Source organism: Hyperolius riggenbachi, chromosome 1, assembly GCF_040937935.1.
Source record: "Hyperolius riggenbachi isolate aHypRig1 chromosome 1, aHypRig1.pri, whole genome shotgun sequence".
Classification (NCBI taxonomy): Eukaryota; Metazoa; Chordata; class Amphibia; order Anura; family Hyperoliidae; genus Hyperolius; species Hyperolius riggenbachi.
Window position 1 is genome coordinate 686,103,772 of NC_090646.1, and position 17,598 is coordinate 686,121,369.

General features: G+C 45.6%; 1 protein-coding gene across 3 annotated transcripts in view; it reads right to left on the bottom strand.

The window, feature by feature from the left end:
• Nucleotides 1-17,598, bottom strand: part of LOC137532599 (NACHT, LRR and PYD domains-containing protein 3-like) — a 738,694-nt gene that overhangs the window by 449,391 nt on the left and 271,705 nt on the right. For 2 of the 3 annotated variants that reach the window (XM_068253288.1, XM_068253308.1), the window contains exon 5: nt 17,248-17,313. In XM_068253288.1, coding sequence (XP_068109389.1) covers nt 17,248-17,313 — 66 coding nt within the window. Of the gene's footprint in view, nt 1-11,973; nt 12,056-17,247; nt 17,314-17,598 lie in introns of those variants that run through there. The other variant, XM_068253297.1, reaches the window with a different exon arrangement.

Here is a 17,598-nt window from a genome sequence, read left to right on the forward strand (position 1 = left end):
TTTATACCAGTCTCATATTGGCACAAGAGTTACTAAAAGAAAAAATTCACATAACTGGAACGGTCACGCCCAAACGTAAAGGTCTACCAAGTGAAATAAAAAAACTGAAACTGAAGAGTTGTGAAGTTTGTGCTTGGAAACCTGACAGTGAAGAGATGGTATTGGCATAGAAGGATAAGCATATTATACACATGCTTAGCACTTTCTACCCTGCTACTACAACGACACAGCAGAGAAGAATGAAAGGTAGAGTGACTGAAAATGTTGAGAAGCCCACAGCAGTCGTAGAATATACTAAACACATGGGAGCGGTTGACCGATTTGATCATTATACCAGTAGTTACACTTGTCAGGAACCGGCCTGCGGCACGCCTGCATATACGATTCCCGACTGCGGGTTTGACCAGATCGAGAGGGGAAGCAGCCTTATTCAAGCTAACACAAGGCTGTGACCCCTCAAACACTTCTCACTACCACCACTAGCTGTTGCTAGACACGTCCACTCTAAAGTCAAGCTACTCGCACTGGCGTTTTCGTAAGTTGGGTCAGCTGCGTGCTTTAGGCATAAGGTATGACAAACGCCACACACACACGCACAATTGCAATCTTACACTGTAGTGAAGCAAAACCACTAACAGTCGTTCCGAACGATACTGTTAGCCACTCCGAGACTTCTCACTCTGCTTTTGAGCGCAGAAGTGCCCCATACACACAATACAATTACAATCTTATACGGTAGTGTTGCTCAATCATACAATCAGGCATGAACTTATTTACTTACATTTCAGTCTCTTCTAGGCTATGAGTGTTAGTTTAGTACAGCAGAAGTCAAACTTATTAAATATTTAATATTCCAGGAAAAAAGTGGAGCAATGCAGAAAATAATATATACAAAAGATTTACAAAAAACAAAGTAAAAGGTTACAGAATAAAAGTTTACAAGGACACACAGCAAGACTTTTTTGCATAAAAATAAAATGGGATAAACGTTAATTGAACTTTTACCAGCGCAAATGTCCAATGGTGGAGAGACACAAATTTTCCAATTTCCTCGGGATCATCTCTAGCGAAGAGCTACTCTCGGGAGAAGATGATCTGAGACTGTCCTAGCTGCTGTTTTAGAGCAAAATGTGCGCCCCGGGCCACCCCAATGTCCCAAGTCCAGGAATAATCCAATTTCCTGTTTAACGTGTGCAACTTCAAAGTGTTCCTGTGTTAGTGTTTGATTTTTTCAGAGATTTCAGAACACTTCCATAAACCCAATTTCCACAGGTAAAACTATAGTCTAGTCCATACATCAAAAGATTGGGAAGTGAGGCTTCCTCCTGTCATACGTAAATTCCAAGGCTTTTCCTGTCCACTTTGAACTTGGTAGACTCAATTAGTCAGATTGTATTTTGGCCCACAGGTAGCTGTTTACATGTACACAGAGTTCCAAGCAATGTGGTTATGTAATTACCTGTACCCAGACACAGACAATCACATCTGAGACAGCAGATCAAAGGTGAAGACCTGACTGCTATTGTTCACCCTCAGATGCAAATGTACTGCAGGAGATCCAATTAGCAACATCCCACTTCCAGAGGACTGAATACAGACCCAAGGTAGCAGCCTCCTTCAACCATACACATGTGACACACAATGAAAAATATGTCCTGTATCCAGCGGTGGCTGGAAAGTGTAATGGTTAAGGGCTCTGCCTCTGACACAGGAGACCTGGGTTCGAATCTCGGCTCTGTCTGTTCAGTAAGCCAGCACCTATTCAGTAGGAGACCTTGGGCAAGACTCCGTAACACTGCTACTGCCTATAGAGCGCGTCCTAGTGGCTGCAGCTCTGGCGCTTTGAGTCCGCCAGGCGAAAAGCGCGATATAAGTGTTCTGTGTTTGTTTGTTTGTTTGTTTGTATTATCCTTAACATCATCAGCACCCCAATATATCACCACAACTTTCAACAGGAAGTCACTGAAGTGGTGGAGGAAGACCTTTTTTTGGTTGTTGGAGCTGGCCGTAGTGAATAGCTTCATAATTTTCAACCAGTTGCATCCACATGAACCAAAGGATCAGATCAGTTACCGCAAGAACATAATTCTTGAGCTGGTTAGCGAACAATGAGCCTCTAGGCCACAGCAAAGATATGGCCGCCCTTCTTCATTGGAGGAGCGTCTAAATGGTATCCAGCATTTTATTGCTAATATGCCCAATCGAAACACCAAAGATTGCACAGTGTGCAGTGACAGGAAGACACCAGGTGGCAGGCGAAAAACCACCTATTATTGCGAAACTTGCTCACGCAGGCCAGGATTACACCCAGCAAATTGTTTTACAATGTACCATACTTTGGCCAACTTCTCTGCCACCACCCAATAGAAGACACCAAACTGTCCAAATAAGGTATGAAATTAAACGTTATAATGTGTTCTTTAAAATAAGATATACCTTGTTACTATGTTATGTGCCATGTTAAAATGGGAGAGAGAGTAAGAGGGAGAGCGCATTTCTGTAAAAAAAATAAAAAAAAACACTCAAAACGACTCCCTTTAGGAAAAAAACTGCGTGGAAAGGGTTAATATTACATGTAATACTGTATTTGCTATGCCAACATCAAAACAGCAAAGGCTGATTCAGGTGGGGGAGATGGTGCGTTTCAGATGGTGCGTTTCAGATGGTTGTCTTTCAGGTACTGTGTTATGGTTAAGTTTAATAAAATTAGTAGCTTGCTTGGATATGATTTTTGTCTTTTTTCCCTTTTGAATTGCATGGGGCTGGTGGTTCTGGAAAAAAAGGCTTCTATACTCTGGATGTAGGGGTCTGGAAGATGCTGGGAATGACGCAGGGACCAGGTCACAACCCCGGGAGTGCCGCACTAGGGGCAGAGAGAGATGGAGGGCAAACCCTGCAGTATGGGAAGGGAGGAAAGACTAGACCGGTAACAGGACAGGCTGGGTGGACTGGAGGGAAGGAAAGGCCGGGGGCGGACTGGAGGGAAGGAAAGGCCGGGGGCGGACTGGAGGGAAGGAAAGGCCGGGGGGGGGGGGGGGGGGAAATGGAGGGAAGGAAAGGCCGGGGGCGGACTGGAGGGAAGGAAAGGCCGGGGGCGGACAGGAGGGAAGGAAAGGCAGGGGGCGGACTGGAGGGAAGGAAAGGCAGGGGGCGGACTGGAGGGAAGGAAAGGCAGGGGGCGGACTGGAGGGAAGGAAAGGCCGGGGGCGGACTGGAGGGAAGGAAAGGTGGGGGGGGGCGGACTGGAGGGAAGGAAAGGCCGGGGCGGACTGGAGGGAAGGAAAGGCAGGGGCGGACTGGAGGGAAGGAAAGGCTGGGGGCGGACTGGAGGGAAGGAAAGGCTGGGGGCGGACTGGAGGGAAGGAAAGGTGGGGGGGGCGGACTGGAGGGAAGGAAAGGTGGGGGGGGGGGCGGACTGGAGGGAAGGAAAGGTGGGGGGGGGGGCGGACTGGAGGGAAGGAAAGGTGGGGGGGGGGCGGACTGGAGGGAAGGAAAGGTGGGGGGGGGGGGCGGACTGGAGGGAAGGAAAGGCCGGGGGCGGACTGGAGGGAAGGAAAGGCGGGGGGGCGGACTGGAGGGAAGGAAAGGCGGGGGGGCGGACTGGAGGGAAGGAAAGGCGGGGGGGGCGGACTGGAGGGAAGGAAAGGCGGGGGGCGGACTGGAGGGAAGGAAAGGCCGGGGGCGGACTGGAAGGAAGGAAAGGCCGGGGTGGGTGGGAGGGAAGGAAAGGCCGGGGGTGGACTGGAGGGAAGGAAAGGCCGGGGTGGATCGGAGGGAAGGAAAGGCCGGGGGGGGTAATGGAGGGAAGGAAAGGCCGGGGGGGTAATGGAGGGAAGGAAAGGCCGGCGTGGACTGGAGGGAAGGAAAGGCCGGGGGCGGACTGGAGGGAAGGAAAGGCAGGGGGCGGAATGGAGGGAAGGAAAGGCGGGGGGCGGAATGGAGGGAAGGAAAGGCGGGGGGCGGAATGGAGTGAAGGAAAGGCCGAGGACGGACTGGAAGGAAGGAAAGGCCGAGGACGGACTGGAAGGAAGGAAAGGCCGGGGGCGGACAGGAGGGAAGGAAAGGTCGAGGGCGGAATGGAGGGAAGGAAAGGCCGGGGGCGGAATGGAGGGAAGGAAAGGCCGGGGGCGGACTGGAGGGAAGGAAAGGCCGGGGGCGGACTGGAGGGAAGGAAAGGCCGGGGGCGGACTGGAGGGAAGGAAAGGCAGGGGGCGGAATGGAGGGAAGGAAAGGCCGGGGGCGGACTGGAGGGAAGGAAAGGCAGGGGGCGGAATGGAGGGAAGGAAAGGCCGGGGGCGGACTGGAGGGAAGGAAAGGCGGGGGACGGAATGGAGGGAAGGAAAGGCAGGGGGCGGAATGGAGGGAAGGAAAGGCGGGGGGGCGGGATAGAGGGAAGGAAAGGCGGGGGGCGGAATGGAGGGAAGGAAAGGCCGGGGACGGACTGGAGGGAAGGAAAGGCCGGGGGCGCACTGGAGGGAAGGAAAGGCCGGGGGCGGACTGGAGGGAAGGAAAGGCAGGGGGCGGACTGGAGGGAAGACCTCCAGGGATGGACTGGAGGGGCGCACTGCAGGGAGGACCTCCAGGGATGGACTGGAGGGAAGTGTAACAGTATGCCACAGTGCTGGTGATCAGTGTAATGTATCACATTTATTCAAATTTAAAATAAGCCAAGAAAAAGAAAGGGTTCACTCATGTAATGAGGGTCCCAATACACTCAGCACGCTCCCCAGTAAATAGTGCCTCCCACGGTGGTGGTACTAATCCCTGTGTCTGGCAATCAGCAAACACTGCAAGTCACCCCGACTAGTTTCGGCATCGTCAGGGGTCACGAGAGCGAGTGGGAGGGTAGGCAGTCAATTACCTGAGCCATCCTGCAGTTTCCTGTGTCCACCCCAGCATCTCTAGCCGCACTTCCTGTCAGTGCATACTACTTCCTGTGATGTCACTTGGTTACTGTGCATTCCATCCGACTCTCGAGAGGTTGCTATAGCAACCAGCTGCCGTTATGCTGCCAGATAGACTTCCGGCTCTAAACAGAAAGGCTGTTTATCTGGCTTATAGAAAGATGGCGCGGAATAGAGCTGCTATCTTTAAAAGCTCGTACCCATAGGAATTGGAGGATGGACTGTTAATTATGCATAATTATGCATTTGTCCATTCATATATGCAAGACCTCAATCCATATAAATATGAAAAATTTAAATTAAAATCCATCCACAGGGGGGCGTGGCTTGACACCAGAGCAGCATGGTATCAAATTGAGAGCTCCAGACCCGGACTCTGTTTCCTCAGCTTCAACGCCAGCCAACTCCTGTAATGTCTCGGCAGGGAAGGAGACACACTCACACGGGAACACCCAGAGAGCCAGAGACCCAGCTTTCCCGCACAGTACTGGATCTCTTCCGCTCACAAAGAGCCACAGCCTACAAGATGGCGTCACAGCACTCTCTATCAATAGCTGCATCCCGCACTTCGGACTCCTCTACAGATTGTGAGAATGATAGGCCTGCTAAACGAGGCACGGCAGTCACCATCTTAGAGATGAGGGAACTAACAGAGGACATAAAGGCCACAGTACGGGCCACCATAGTGGAGGTAAAAGATTAAATGGCAGACATTGCTTCACGTATCACCTCTACAGAGAAAGCCGGTTCTAAACATGGGGCACAAACTTTGACCAAAGTGTCTTTCATGCACCAACCTAAACTGATTGAGCATGAGACACACTTGGAGGACTTAGACAACAGGAGCAGACGATGCAATATAAGATTTTGTGGCCTACCAGAGACTATGGGGCCTCACCAGCTTGCCTCAGTCACACATTGAGTTTGTGAGAGCTCACAGAACCCTATGTTCCCCAGGGCAATGAGGGGGACCCTCCGTGGGATGCAATATGCTGTTTACAGTCATTCCCTGTAAAAGAAGAAAGTATGAAAGCGGCCAGAGAAAAAAATGGAGAAATCACTTTTAATGAGGCATGCATTTCCTTATTTCAAGATCTGTCTCCGATAATGTCAATAAATCCTAGGGCACTGAGACCTCTACTCAAATAAGGACTTCTCTCAAATAAGGACTATAAATATAGATATAAATTTCTTTTTGCCTTGGTTGTGACCGATAATGGCCGTACACATGTTCTGAGGGAACCTGCTGACCTCAAAGATTTCTGCACTGCCTTAAAAATAGACACCCCAGATCTACTTATGTGGTATTCAGACTTTAAGGCTGAACTCTCAGAAGGTGGTCGGTCTTACCTACACTTCCCAATCTCTACACTCTAAATCGCCTAATTTGCCTCCCTCCAGTACCAAGCGTATTCCTTAACAAATCTGGTACATCTCCAAGAGTACAGTCTACACCTCGGCAACGAGGGATAGGGATACTTGAAGAATATAATTAACTTTTTACAACATGACCTTTGATTGTTTTATCACATAATGAATGCTCTATCACATACAACAACAATCTATGTGTCTTGTATAGATCTGCCTATATGGCTACATTTATGCAGAATTGAATCATCCCTATTCTTTCTCCAGACTCTAGTTTGCTGTTAAGCATTCATTTAGATGTTATTAATGTGTTAGCCTGGGTCAGACGTGTGATGTATGCTTTTTATTATTCTTGCAAAATGTATTTTATTTCCTGCATAGAGTGCTTGCTGTGATCTGCATGTTGTCTTGTGTTGATTTTAGCTTGCTGGGGTGAGGTGGAGTTTCTATTGTTCTACTGTCTGTTGGCAGACTTGTCCTTATCTGCTCATGTTTACCAATAGACAATGGTCTGACTCCTTTCTGCTGGACCACACAGCTCCTGGAGGAGGGGATTATCTGTATCTACTGAATAGTCTGAGAGCAAGGTGTCTCCAGGTAGACATGATCCTGGATCTGCAATATAAGGTCAGGTACCTGGGGTTTTTCTAGTGAGTCAGTGATGGAAATAGCAAGCTGTGGCACTTGTTCTCTAAACCCTTGGAACCAGTAGTTATGGGATTGAAGAAGCTTCCTGAAGCATTGCATTGCTTGCATATGGAATAATGAACTAATTGCCTGGACTTTCTCCTTGGACTTCTTGTAATGTATGGAGTTATCTAAGGACACTACATATGATGGTAGTTCTGCTTATGCTGCTGTTATTTCAGTTCTGTTTTGCTGGAATATCGAGGTTGCAGAAATCCAAGTCGTTTTGGTGGAATATTAAAACACCTGAATCTTTTCCATATTAGCCTTTGCCAGTGTCCTATGTTATATATCACATCTGGTGGCAAGCGGTGGGAACCAGGACGCCGGTACTGCTAGAATATAGAGGACACACTACTTGAGCTACGCTTGGGAACACTTAGTAAACTGTGCAGGAATCGTGGACTGAACCCTGAAGGACTGAAGAAAGCAGCCATGGTTCAGCTGTTACCGGAATCAGCTCACAACCTCAATGAGAACCAATCGTGGTTGGGGTGTCTTGGCACCCTATGGAAAAAAATACAGGAGACAAAAAAGGGAGCCCGATAGTGCAGTATGTCAATAATAGGTGTGTGGAGAAATCAATTGATTGAAAGGGCTACTCACAAAGGAGGGTTGCAAGGGGCAACCGACCACAGGAAGCAGGTGGAGACCATAAACCCGACTCCACTCGGGGTGGTCCTGGACGACCTGGTTGCGGTCGCTCTCTTAGACGAAAAAGGATGCACAAAACATCAACCGTGGTAAAACAACGGGTGTTCTGTCACCACCCCTCGGACAAACATGTACGGGGGTATAACTATGCACAATAAGGGAAAGAGGCGCCCTGATTTGAATAAAAGCTTTTAAAACCAGTTTAAAAACGAAAAAGAAAAATGAGGCATCTTACCTCAATGACGAAATCGCTGTAAACTTACAAAAGATTTTTATTTGAACACAGGCAACGCGTTTCGCGGGTCTGAGCCCGCTTCCTCAGGCCAATACAGTGCCAAATGACAGAAATCATGTACCATAGGGAGCCTCTCCGCTCCCTATGCTACATGATGATTTCTGTCATTTGGCACTGTATTGGCCTGAGGAAGCGGGCTCAGACCCGCGAAACGCGTTGCCTGTGTTCAAATAAAAATCTTTTGTAAGTTTACAGAAATTTCGTCATTGAGGTAAGATGCCTCATTTTTCTTTTTCGTTTTTAAACTGGTTTCTATAAGCTTTTATTCAAATCAGGGCGCCTCTTTCCCTTATTGTCAATGAGAACCAGGATATTGTGAGTTTTTTGGCAGAGAGAGTTGATGGAACTGAGGGCCCTTTTCCACTAGCAGTCGCTAGCGTTCACGCTGAACGCTAGCGATTGCTGAATCGCAAACGTACAAAAATTTGCGGCGATTTCCCGACATTTGCTATGCTATGCACTGCATAGCAAAATCGCGGCAATAATCATTCCGCCGCGCGTTCGCGTTCCTGTAAAAAACGAATCGCAGTAGTGGAAATTACCTGCCGCGATTCCTATGTTAAAAAGCAAACCGTAGCGATTGTAAAATCGCTAGCGGTTTGCGACTTTCCGATTCAGCCAGCGCAAACGCGCTAGTGGAAAAGAGCCCTAAATGTTTAACACCGAATAATTCAGAACTCCAGCAGGAGGCACAGCCAAGAGGCCTTGCCACCTCTGATATGTATGAAAACCTCTTGCAATTATTCTTGAAAATGTATTTTATTTCCTGCATAGAGTGCTTGCTGTGATCTGCATGTTGTCTTGTGTGGATTTTAGCTTGCTGGGGTGTCTATTGTTCTACTGTCTGTTGGCAGACTTGTCCTTATCTGCTCATGTTTACCAATAGACAATGGTCTGACTCCTTTCTGCTGGACCACACAGCTCCTGGAGGAGGGGATTATCTGTATCTACTGAATAGTCTGAGAGCAAGGTGTCTCCAGGTAGACAGGATCCTGGATCTGCCATAGAAGGTCAGGTACCTGGGGTTTTTCTAGTGGACTTTTTGTAATGTATGGAGTTATCTGTGGACACTACATATGATGGTAGTTCTGCTTATGCTGCTGTTATTTCAGTTCAGTTTTGCTGGAATATCAGGGTTGCACAAATCCAAGTCGTTTTGGTGGAATAATAAAACACCCGAATCCTTTCCATATCAGCCTTTGCCAGTGACCTATATATTATATATCATCACAGGATGCTATTATTCTGTTTTGTTTTCTTTTTAACCACTTTAGGATCCTTGTTATGCAGATCTACGCCCCTTTAAACTACACGTGCGGATCAGGGGCGTAGATATGCGTACTGCTGCCTTACCGTCGCGTTCACGATCCCCGCGCTGTTTATCTTCAATCCATCGTCGCAGCCCCCTCCATCTGTGATCAGGATGTGAGAATCTTTTGATTCTCAATCCCGATCACGGTTCCCGTGTCTTCGGAGAGCTTGTTAACGTCGCATAAGCTCTCAGACCCGACACTTCCGTGTTCGGCTGTGTTCTATTAATAGAAACACGGTCTCAGTAGCACCATCTTGTGGCCAAAAATTTCACCTATTTATGCCACTATACTGTTTTACATAGAAAGTTTATCATTTTTTTTTTTTATTTTATTACTTTTAACCCCTTCCATCCCTGCCCCACAGTTACAGAAATAAAACACTTGTTAAAAAAAATTACATCATTTTTTTTTTTTTACATAAATAGTTACCTTAGGGACTTTTCTAATACGGATGTCATGAGAGTATATTTTTTCAAAAAAAGTTCTTGTAATAAGTGAAAAAGAATTTAAAATCCCTAAATGGAAAAATGCTCCTTTATTTCCAGATAAAATATTATCACCATACATTGTACTAGGGACACAATTTAAACGTTGTAATAAACCGGACAAATGGGCAAATAAAATGTGTGGGTTTTATGTACCAAAGCACATTTTAAAACTATAATGGCTGAAAACTGAGAAATAATCTCTTTTTTTTTTCTTTTTTTCCTTATTATTCCCTTTACAATGCATATCAAATAAAATAATTCAGAGCAAAAACTACCACCCAAAGAATGCATAATTTGTGGCGAAAAAAACAATATATAGATCATTTCAGTGTGATAAGTAACAATAAAGTTATCGCTGAATGAATGGGAGGAGCGCTGAAATGTGAAAGTTGTTTTGGTTTTTAAGGGGAAAAACCTGTGATCCTGAAGTGGTTAAAATAGATAAGCTTTGATGTTGAGCACTCTCCTCCAACAGTGAGTTAGCCTTAGCTGCTCATCGACTATTACTTACCTAACATATAGCGTGCTTCTCCCTGACTCCGGAGATCCACGTGAGTAGTCTTTTTGCATACAGTGGTGGTGCCTTTACTCCTCTTTCTGGTTGTTTTTTTGTAACTCTTGGGCTCGATAAGCATACAGCCTAGCCCTAAGACTAATGTTTCTTTGATTTTGAGCTTCATGCTGTGGTTATTCTATATTTTTATCTTTATGAAGGGTAAGGTAAATGAGACAGAGATCACTTTGGGAAATGTGTACAGTCCAAATGTGCAATTTAGTCCCCATTATCAGAGAAGTAATTGCCCATCTCCTAGCTTTTACATCTGGTATGCTTGTCCTGGGTGGAGATCTCATTTGCTCACTTGGGGTGATTACACTGACAGGGAGAGTGACTCATTGCCCAGCCATCATAGCAGAAGTAGGACAGCAGCGATCTCATTCTGTAGAAGAGTGGCTCATTACACAGCCATGTACAGGGGGGGCGCTGTCTCCTCAAATGCCTGAAGGGCAGAGTGCGAGGGTCCTTTTGAAGTAACCGCACTGGATGAACAGAGGTGACAGCGTGAGTTTTTACAGGCTTTGTTTATGGAGAGCAGGGCGAATGGGTGGAGGGGGTTGTTAAACCAACAAGCGTTGGTTTCCCCTGACAAGGCTTCCCTTATGCTGGATTTCTACTTGCAGAAGTCCGTCAGCATTTAGCGCCTGGGCTGAGGCTACAGGACATAGTGATATGAGAATATTTAAAGGTACATGCAAGAAAATGAAAATAATTACACACTGAAGCTTGTATCATTGATGTAACTACTATGGGAGTGATTAAGAAATTTAATTAAAAAGTGTTTTGCGGTAGTGGTCCTTTAAAGGCTCGTACACACACTCGACCAAACTGCCTGATTGTCGTCTGACTTAAAGGGACACTATCGATTAACATGTTTTTTTCAGTCGAGACAGGAAATGTTTGGGAGGTGCTGCTGAGTACTGGTGTATAAATCTGATTCCTTATCTCTCTGATTACTGTTATCTAATCCCTTTCACATTTTTCTGAGGGCAGTCTACTGAAGTTCTGACAGTAGACTCAGCCATGAGGGGAGGGGGAAATTCCCTCACAGTGTATCTGTTAATTGTGTGTGTGCAGAGAGCTCAGTCAGAGACAAGCAGAGCTTTCTCTTATGTGGAGTACGCACTATGAGATTTTATGGTCGATTTACTGTCAGATCGATTATTTCTAACATGTCCGATTTGCTTTCCGATCTATTTCCGAGCATTTTACGATCGATTCCCTATTATGGTTAACGGAAATCAATCGGAAAATGCTCGGAAATGGATTGGAAAGCAAATCGGACATGTTGGAAATAATTAATCTGACAGTAAATCGACCATAAAATCTCATAGTGTGTACCCAGCATTAGGGCCTCAGCCCACTAATGCAGTTGTGTGCAGTTGTGTCCGCTTTTCAGCAACGCATCAATGTTACAGATGCTGAAAAGAAGACAGAACTGCACACTACTGCGTTAGTGGGCTGAGGCCCTCACAGAGAGCAGAGGAAATGTATCTATGATACATACAGTACACAATACATACATAAGCATGGGACTATGATAGGGACTAGATTGTTAGCCCCTCTGAGGGACAATTAGTGACAAGACAATATACTCTGTACAGCGCTGCGGAAGATGTCGGCGCTATATAAATACTTAAATAAATAATAAATAAATCTTATGTGCAACATAAACATTGGTAATACTGTAGGGTGTGAAACCTGATACCTGTTTTCATATGGTGGCTGGATAGTGTGCTGGATAAGGGCTCTGCCTCTGATGTAGGAGACATGGGTTCAAATCTCGGCTCTTCCTATTCAGTAAGGAGTTCTTTGGGCAAGACTCCCTGGATCGTGTATACCAGGCATTACAAAAGAATTAAAAAAAGTTCAACAGCAGCACTGCCTACTGAGTGGCTGCCTCCCAAGCACCTTGAGTCCGACAGGAGAAAAGCGCTATATACAAAAAAAGGAATTATTATTATATAATCTGCTTCAATATTACACTGTTCTTAGTAAGCCTGAACGATTTTAGGGAAAAATTTGAATAGAGCGTTTCTGTCCAAAATTACAATTTCGATTCACGATCTCTATCAAATCAAGCTTTGCTCCCCCTCTCAGACAAACTTTATCAAACATAACAACAGGGCATAGGGAATAGGAAATTTGAGGGATATAAGTAAATACATTATACATCACCTTTACAAGATGGGGCAGTGGTCCTGAGCCATATTTGTGAATGCAAATCAGTTAACAAAGGGCTCCTTAGGACTCAACGGTGTATGCAAATTAGAAAAACTTTATTGACTATTATACATATATTGCAAGACTAACTAGACAATGCACACAGAGCTATAAAAGCAACAGCGCTGTTGTCAATTAAAACCAGGCCAACATCCACGCCACACTAACACACTTCACACCATACGCATCCAGAGGTTTGCGGGGTACCCCATAAATAACAACACGATCAGTTCGCCTGCGGGAAACAAAAGACTGACAAGCAGCCTAGATTCAGACACACAGGATTCCGTAGCAGAAGTGTCCAATATCCTCCGAACAGACGTATTGCTATCTCATTCGAATGGACTGGCATACTGAACCATAAATTCACTGTGTGTAAATTCCCATACTCACGACCTCCAAATGTCCGTCGCAGGTTGAATAGGAGTAATACTTCACCTGGCTATTTCAATCAGCCACGCAGGCAGGCTGCTCAAAACTGTAATCCACAAAGGGGGCCCCCCCTGGGTGCGCTCCGATCCGGCGTGTGATCTAAGACCACCAGTGAGTCTCAGACTTCAATGGCTGGGAGATCCGCCAAGCGCGTCGGCAGTACGTGGTAGAGGGCAGCGGTCTTCGCCCGCCTCTCTCACCTCTCTTCTTCCAAACGCCCAGCCCGTCTGTGACAGTCCGTCCACAGGCATATACACCCTGTACCGGTCTTAGCCCAGGCAGCCAGTTTGTCTGGCAGGGCACCGCAATTCACGCGCTGCAACAGGTTCCCCAGCACATCACCGCCCGGTGAATCCGCGGTCAGTGGGCTGGATGGAGGCAACCAATCGCCGACTAGTTTCGCTTGGCGTCACCAAGCTTCATCAGGGCGGGGCTTAGAGATGTGAGCCGTCCTCTTAAAGGGAATCCTCAGCTCCTCCTCTCCTAACGCAGCAATGCTGTATTTACAAATGTGGGAGTTACAGCCATCCAATCAGGGTAAAGAGATGACAGAGAGGGGATGATAGATCCATCTCATCTGTTCTCACGTGAACACTTGACTCAAATCATACTTTTGGTATCACAGATAGAATCAAGAGTTAAACAAAATGACTACATCATATATTCATACAAACACATGCGAACCCATCTCTCACCTACTGCGGACATGTCGACACACAACAACGCTGTATCGAGTTTTAACATATATTTACTTATTGCAGAGCAAGGCAACGTCTCTAACCAGACTTGCTGATAGCACAGGCACAAAAGCACAACTTTATTATATCAGAGAAAAGAGACCATTTAGGACGACTGCATCAGGGCAGGAAAAGAGGGAAGGGGGAAAAGGGGAGAGAGAAACAGCAACTCTACAAATAGCATTTTAAGGAGAAGTCTATATTCAAACCTGCGGGGAACACAGATCCCAGACGGTGCATCCACATGGCTTCCTTTTGTAAAAGCATTTTTTCCGTGCGTATATTACGAAATGATGGAGACAGACTATCAATCACCAATCCATGTAACCCCACCGTTGATCCCCTATGTTCCTCCTGGAAATGCTCCGCAACTGAGGATCTGCGCTCCCCGCTGACAATGTCACACACGTTCCAGCAGGCGCGCCTTAAAGGCCCGAGTAGTCATCCCTACATAATACTTTTTGCATGGACACATAAGCAAATAGACAATCCAAGTCGTATTGCAATTGTAGAATGATTTTATCCTATAGTCTCTCAATCCATCCTGTGACTCAAAAGTTCTTGTTCTCAAAACATACCTACAAACTTTATCAGACATGCTGGAAAATATCAATGAAAATACTGGCTAGCGTTTCAAGTAAATGCCTTTTTTATATCCAATTGCTGAAATGGGATCAGGAATTTAGGAATTTTAAAAACTGTATATGCGCATAGGCTAGCTTTCTTCTAAATCCAATCGATCTCAGATCCGATTATTGATCTGATCACTCGCTGGAATAGGATCAGAAGTGAAAAATGCACAGTGTGCACCAGGCTGTACGCAAACCCACTGAAGAATATGTGTACAAAACTAACTGGTAACCAGCTTTTTATGCGTGGTATACATGATTCAATATTCTATCAGAATGACGGTCAAATCGATTATTTCCCAACAGGTCCAATCTGATTTCCAATCCTTTTTGTATAGAAGTGATCGGAAAATTGATCAGAAAACGATTGGAAGTCAATTCAGACTTGTTGGAAATAATTGATATGACTGTCAATCTGATGGAAAGTTGGATCGTGTGTACCAGGCACTACAAAAGAATTAATAAAAACTTCAACAGCAGCACAATGACAACTGGCAGGGTGAACAGTCAGTGAGCTGTATGAGATTAGGGTCACCCATCCCCCCAAGCACCTGGAAGAGAAGAAAGTCACAGTAAAGATCCAGCAAGTCACATGCCCAGCAGCAGCAGTGAGCCATGGGTGAGCCACTTTACAGGATAGAAGTCTGTAGTGACACAGGCAGAGGGAATGTTAGCCAGCATTAGATGCATGCATCTCACACTGCACCGGAAACACAGGCTGAGCTACTCTCCTGGGGGAGTCTGAGGAACAATCCCAATAGGAGGAGGAGGAGGAGAGCCCACACTGATGGGGACACACTACGGGGTGGAGGACATAAAGGAATGTGAAAGGGCTCGCCCGCACAGGCTCCAGTCTGCACAGATTCCTTCTACACTTTCCTGAAATCCCTGGGGCTCCAAAGCAGAGGATGTGACATTTGTGCTCCATACAGGAGCTCAGGCGCCATCTAGTGGGCAAGTCTAATGCGAGCATGCCACATGCTGAAATAGGATCGGAACCTACTGGAGGAGGGGGCAGGGCCTGGGAACAGTGGAGGAGGCCGGGAGCAGTGTAGGTAACAGCGGCAGTGGCAAAAACCGCTACTTTGGTGATCTGAAGATCGTCTTGGGCATGATCACGATTTTCAGATTAAAACAAAAATCATTCAGCCCTAGTTTTTAGCATGTCAGATTTCAGAGAAACATACAGATTCACACCTCTGCAAATGAGACATTCCAAATATAGCTAAAATCTACACACAATGAATTACAGCTTTTGCCTCTGATATGTAACATGAAAAGTAGGAAAATTACATTGCTGTGATTTTAGAACACATGGGTATGGATAGTGTTCCTTTAAGTCTGTTTCAGGCTCCCTGCACACTGCAAATCAGATTCGCGATTCCGATTTTCCCTGGATGCTATCAAAAGAAAAACACAGAAAAAAACGCAGCATGCTGTACTGATTAAAAATCGGAATCACATGTGAAAATCATATGTAGTGTGCAGGGAGACTCGGACTGTTGGACAATAATCAGGCATGTGTATGCGTGCAAACGACCCGACGAACAACTCCTAACAGGCGTTTCGCCCAATCCAACTGTCGGATCTATGTTGGGCTACGGTTGTCTGATATTGTGCAGTTTTAGTCCGTGTGTACAAGTCGCGTTTTGGATTTTGGATGCATAGTCAGTTGTGTGCAATATATAAATGAGTTGGTCGTTTGTCCGTCTAGAACGATGTCTAGAAATAAAAGTCATGCAGGTCCTCAAGTCGTGTGCATGTTGTGCACAAGTTGGACGTGTGTACTTAGCTTAACTATTTCCAGCAGTACCAGCAGTCTCTGCATCCTTAAGGACTAGAGACTGCTGGCGCGGTAAAATGGCGCTTACAGAGACACTGAAGCGAAAAAAAATATATGATATAATGAATTGGTTGTGTACTATGAATAATTACTAGAAGATTAGCAGCAAAGAAAATATTCTCATACTTTTATTTTCAGGTATATAGTGTTTTTTCTAACATTGCATCACTCTATAATATGTGCAGATTACACAACACTCAGCATTCAAAATGAGTCTTTCAGAGCAGTCTGTGAAGTAATGACCTCTTCTCTGCTAGAGGAAAAGTAAATAGTTCAATTACAGTTGAGATAATAAAAGTCAGATAACAGCCCTCTCCACGACCAAGTTGGTCGGAGAGCTTAATGGCTTGTTTGCATAGAGATAACAACTGGAGTTTCTTAACTCTTCCTGTACTGGAAACAATTAGACTGATGTATCTGATCTTAAAGTTTTTTTTCTTAGCTGTACTACACATACAAATCATAATATCATCATTTTTTTTCGCTTCAGTGTCTTTTTACCGACAAATCACTGCAATCATCTGTTGCACCCGCCGATCACACCGTTCTATCCCCGCTGTAGGTTGTTCTCTCTGCTGTCCCTATGATTGCAGAGCGCTGTGCACCGGGCAGGATCCGCTTTCATTGCCTCCTGATGCTGTTAATCAATGGAATCATCAGCTTACAGTGATGACAGGGCCAGGAGCCAATGAAATTGGATCCTGCCCGGCTCACACAGCTCTACCATCATATAGACGGCAGAGCGAGTGATCTGTGGTGGGGAGACAGCGGCGTGATCAGTGGAACCGTGCGGTGACAAGTACTGAAATCTACGTCCTGTCAGACCCGTGCAGCCACATGCTTGCCGTACCCTTCAACTGCGTCAGTCCGCTGTAAACATGGAAGAGATCTGTATGTGCAGAACATAAGTTCCTGCAAAATGCTTTCATTGTCTATATATTGAGATCTTGTACACAAACAAGCAATGCTAATTATTTTCTTTTACTTTTTTTTTTATTTGCCCTCATTTGTCTTTACATACACATGTGCACTATACATGTATCTCCCTCACACACAAATAGAGAAACTCAGCCAGTAGTTTATATTCTGATTTCCATATACAGAATGGTTATACTCACCTCTGAGCTGTGCAGGCAGGGTGTGGCCATGTTCATCCAGCAGAATCTGCTGCACCAGATCATCACCTGCAATACAGAAATACATCTCCTTACACATTTGTGTCTCCTTTACATACACTGCCACTAGCAATTTTTGCTGGGAATATACAATGCAATTCTTCAGTTGATTTACTGTCCAATCTCATTTTCAATCGTTTTTCTTATCAATCTCCATTCACTTCTATGAGAAACCCATCAGAAAAACAATCAGAAAAAAGATCGGACATGTCGGAAATGGTCTATTGAATCATCTATCTGCAGGAAAAAACTTCTAGTGTAATCTCAGCACTCTTCATCCAGCAAGCGTTCAAT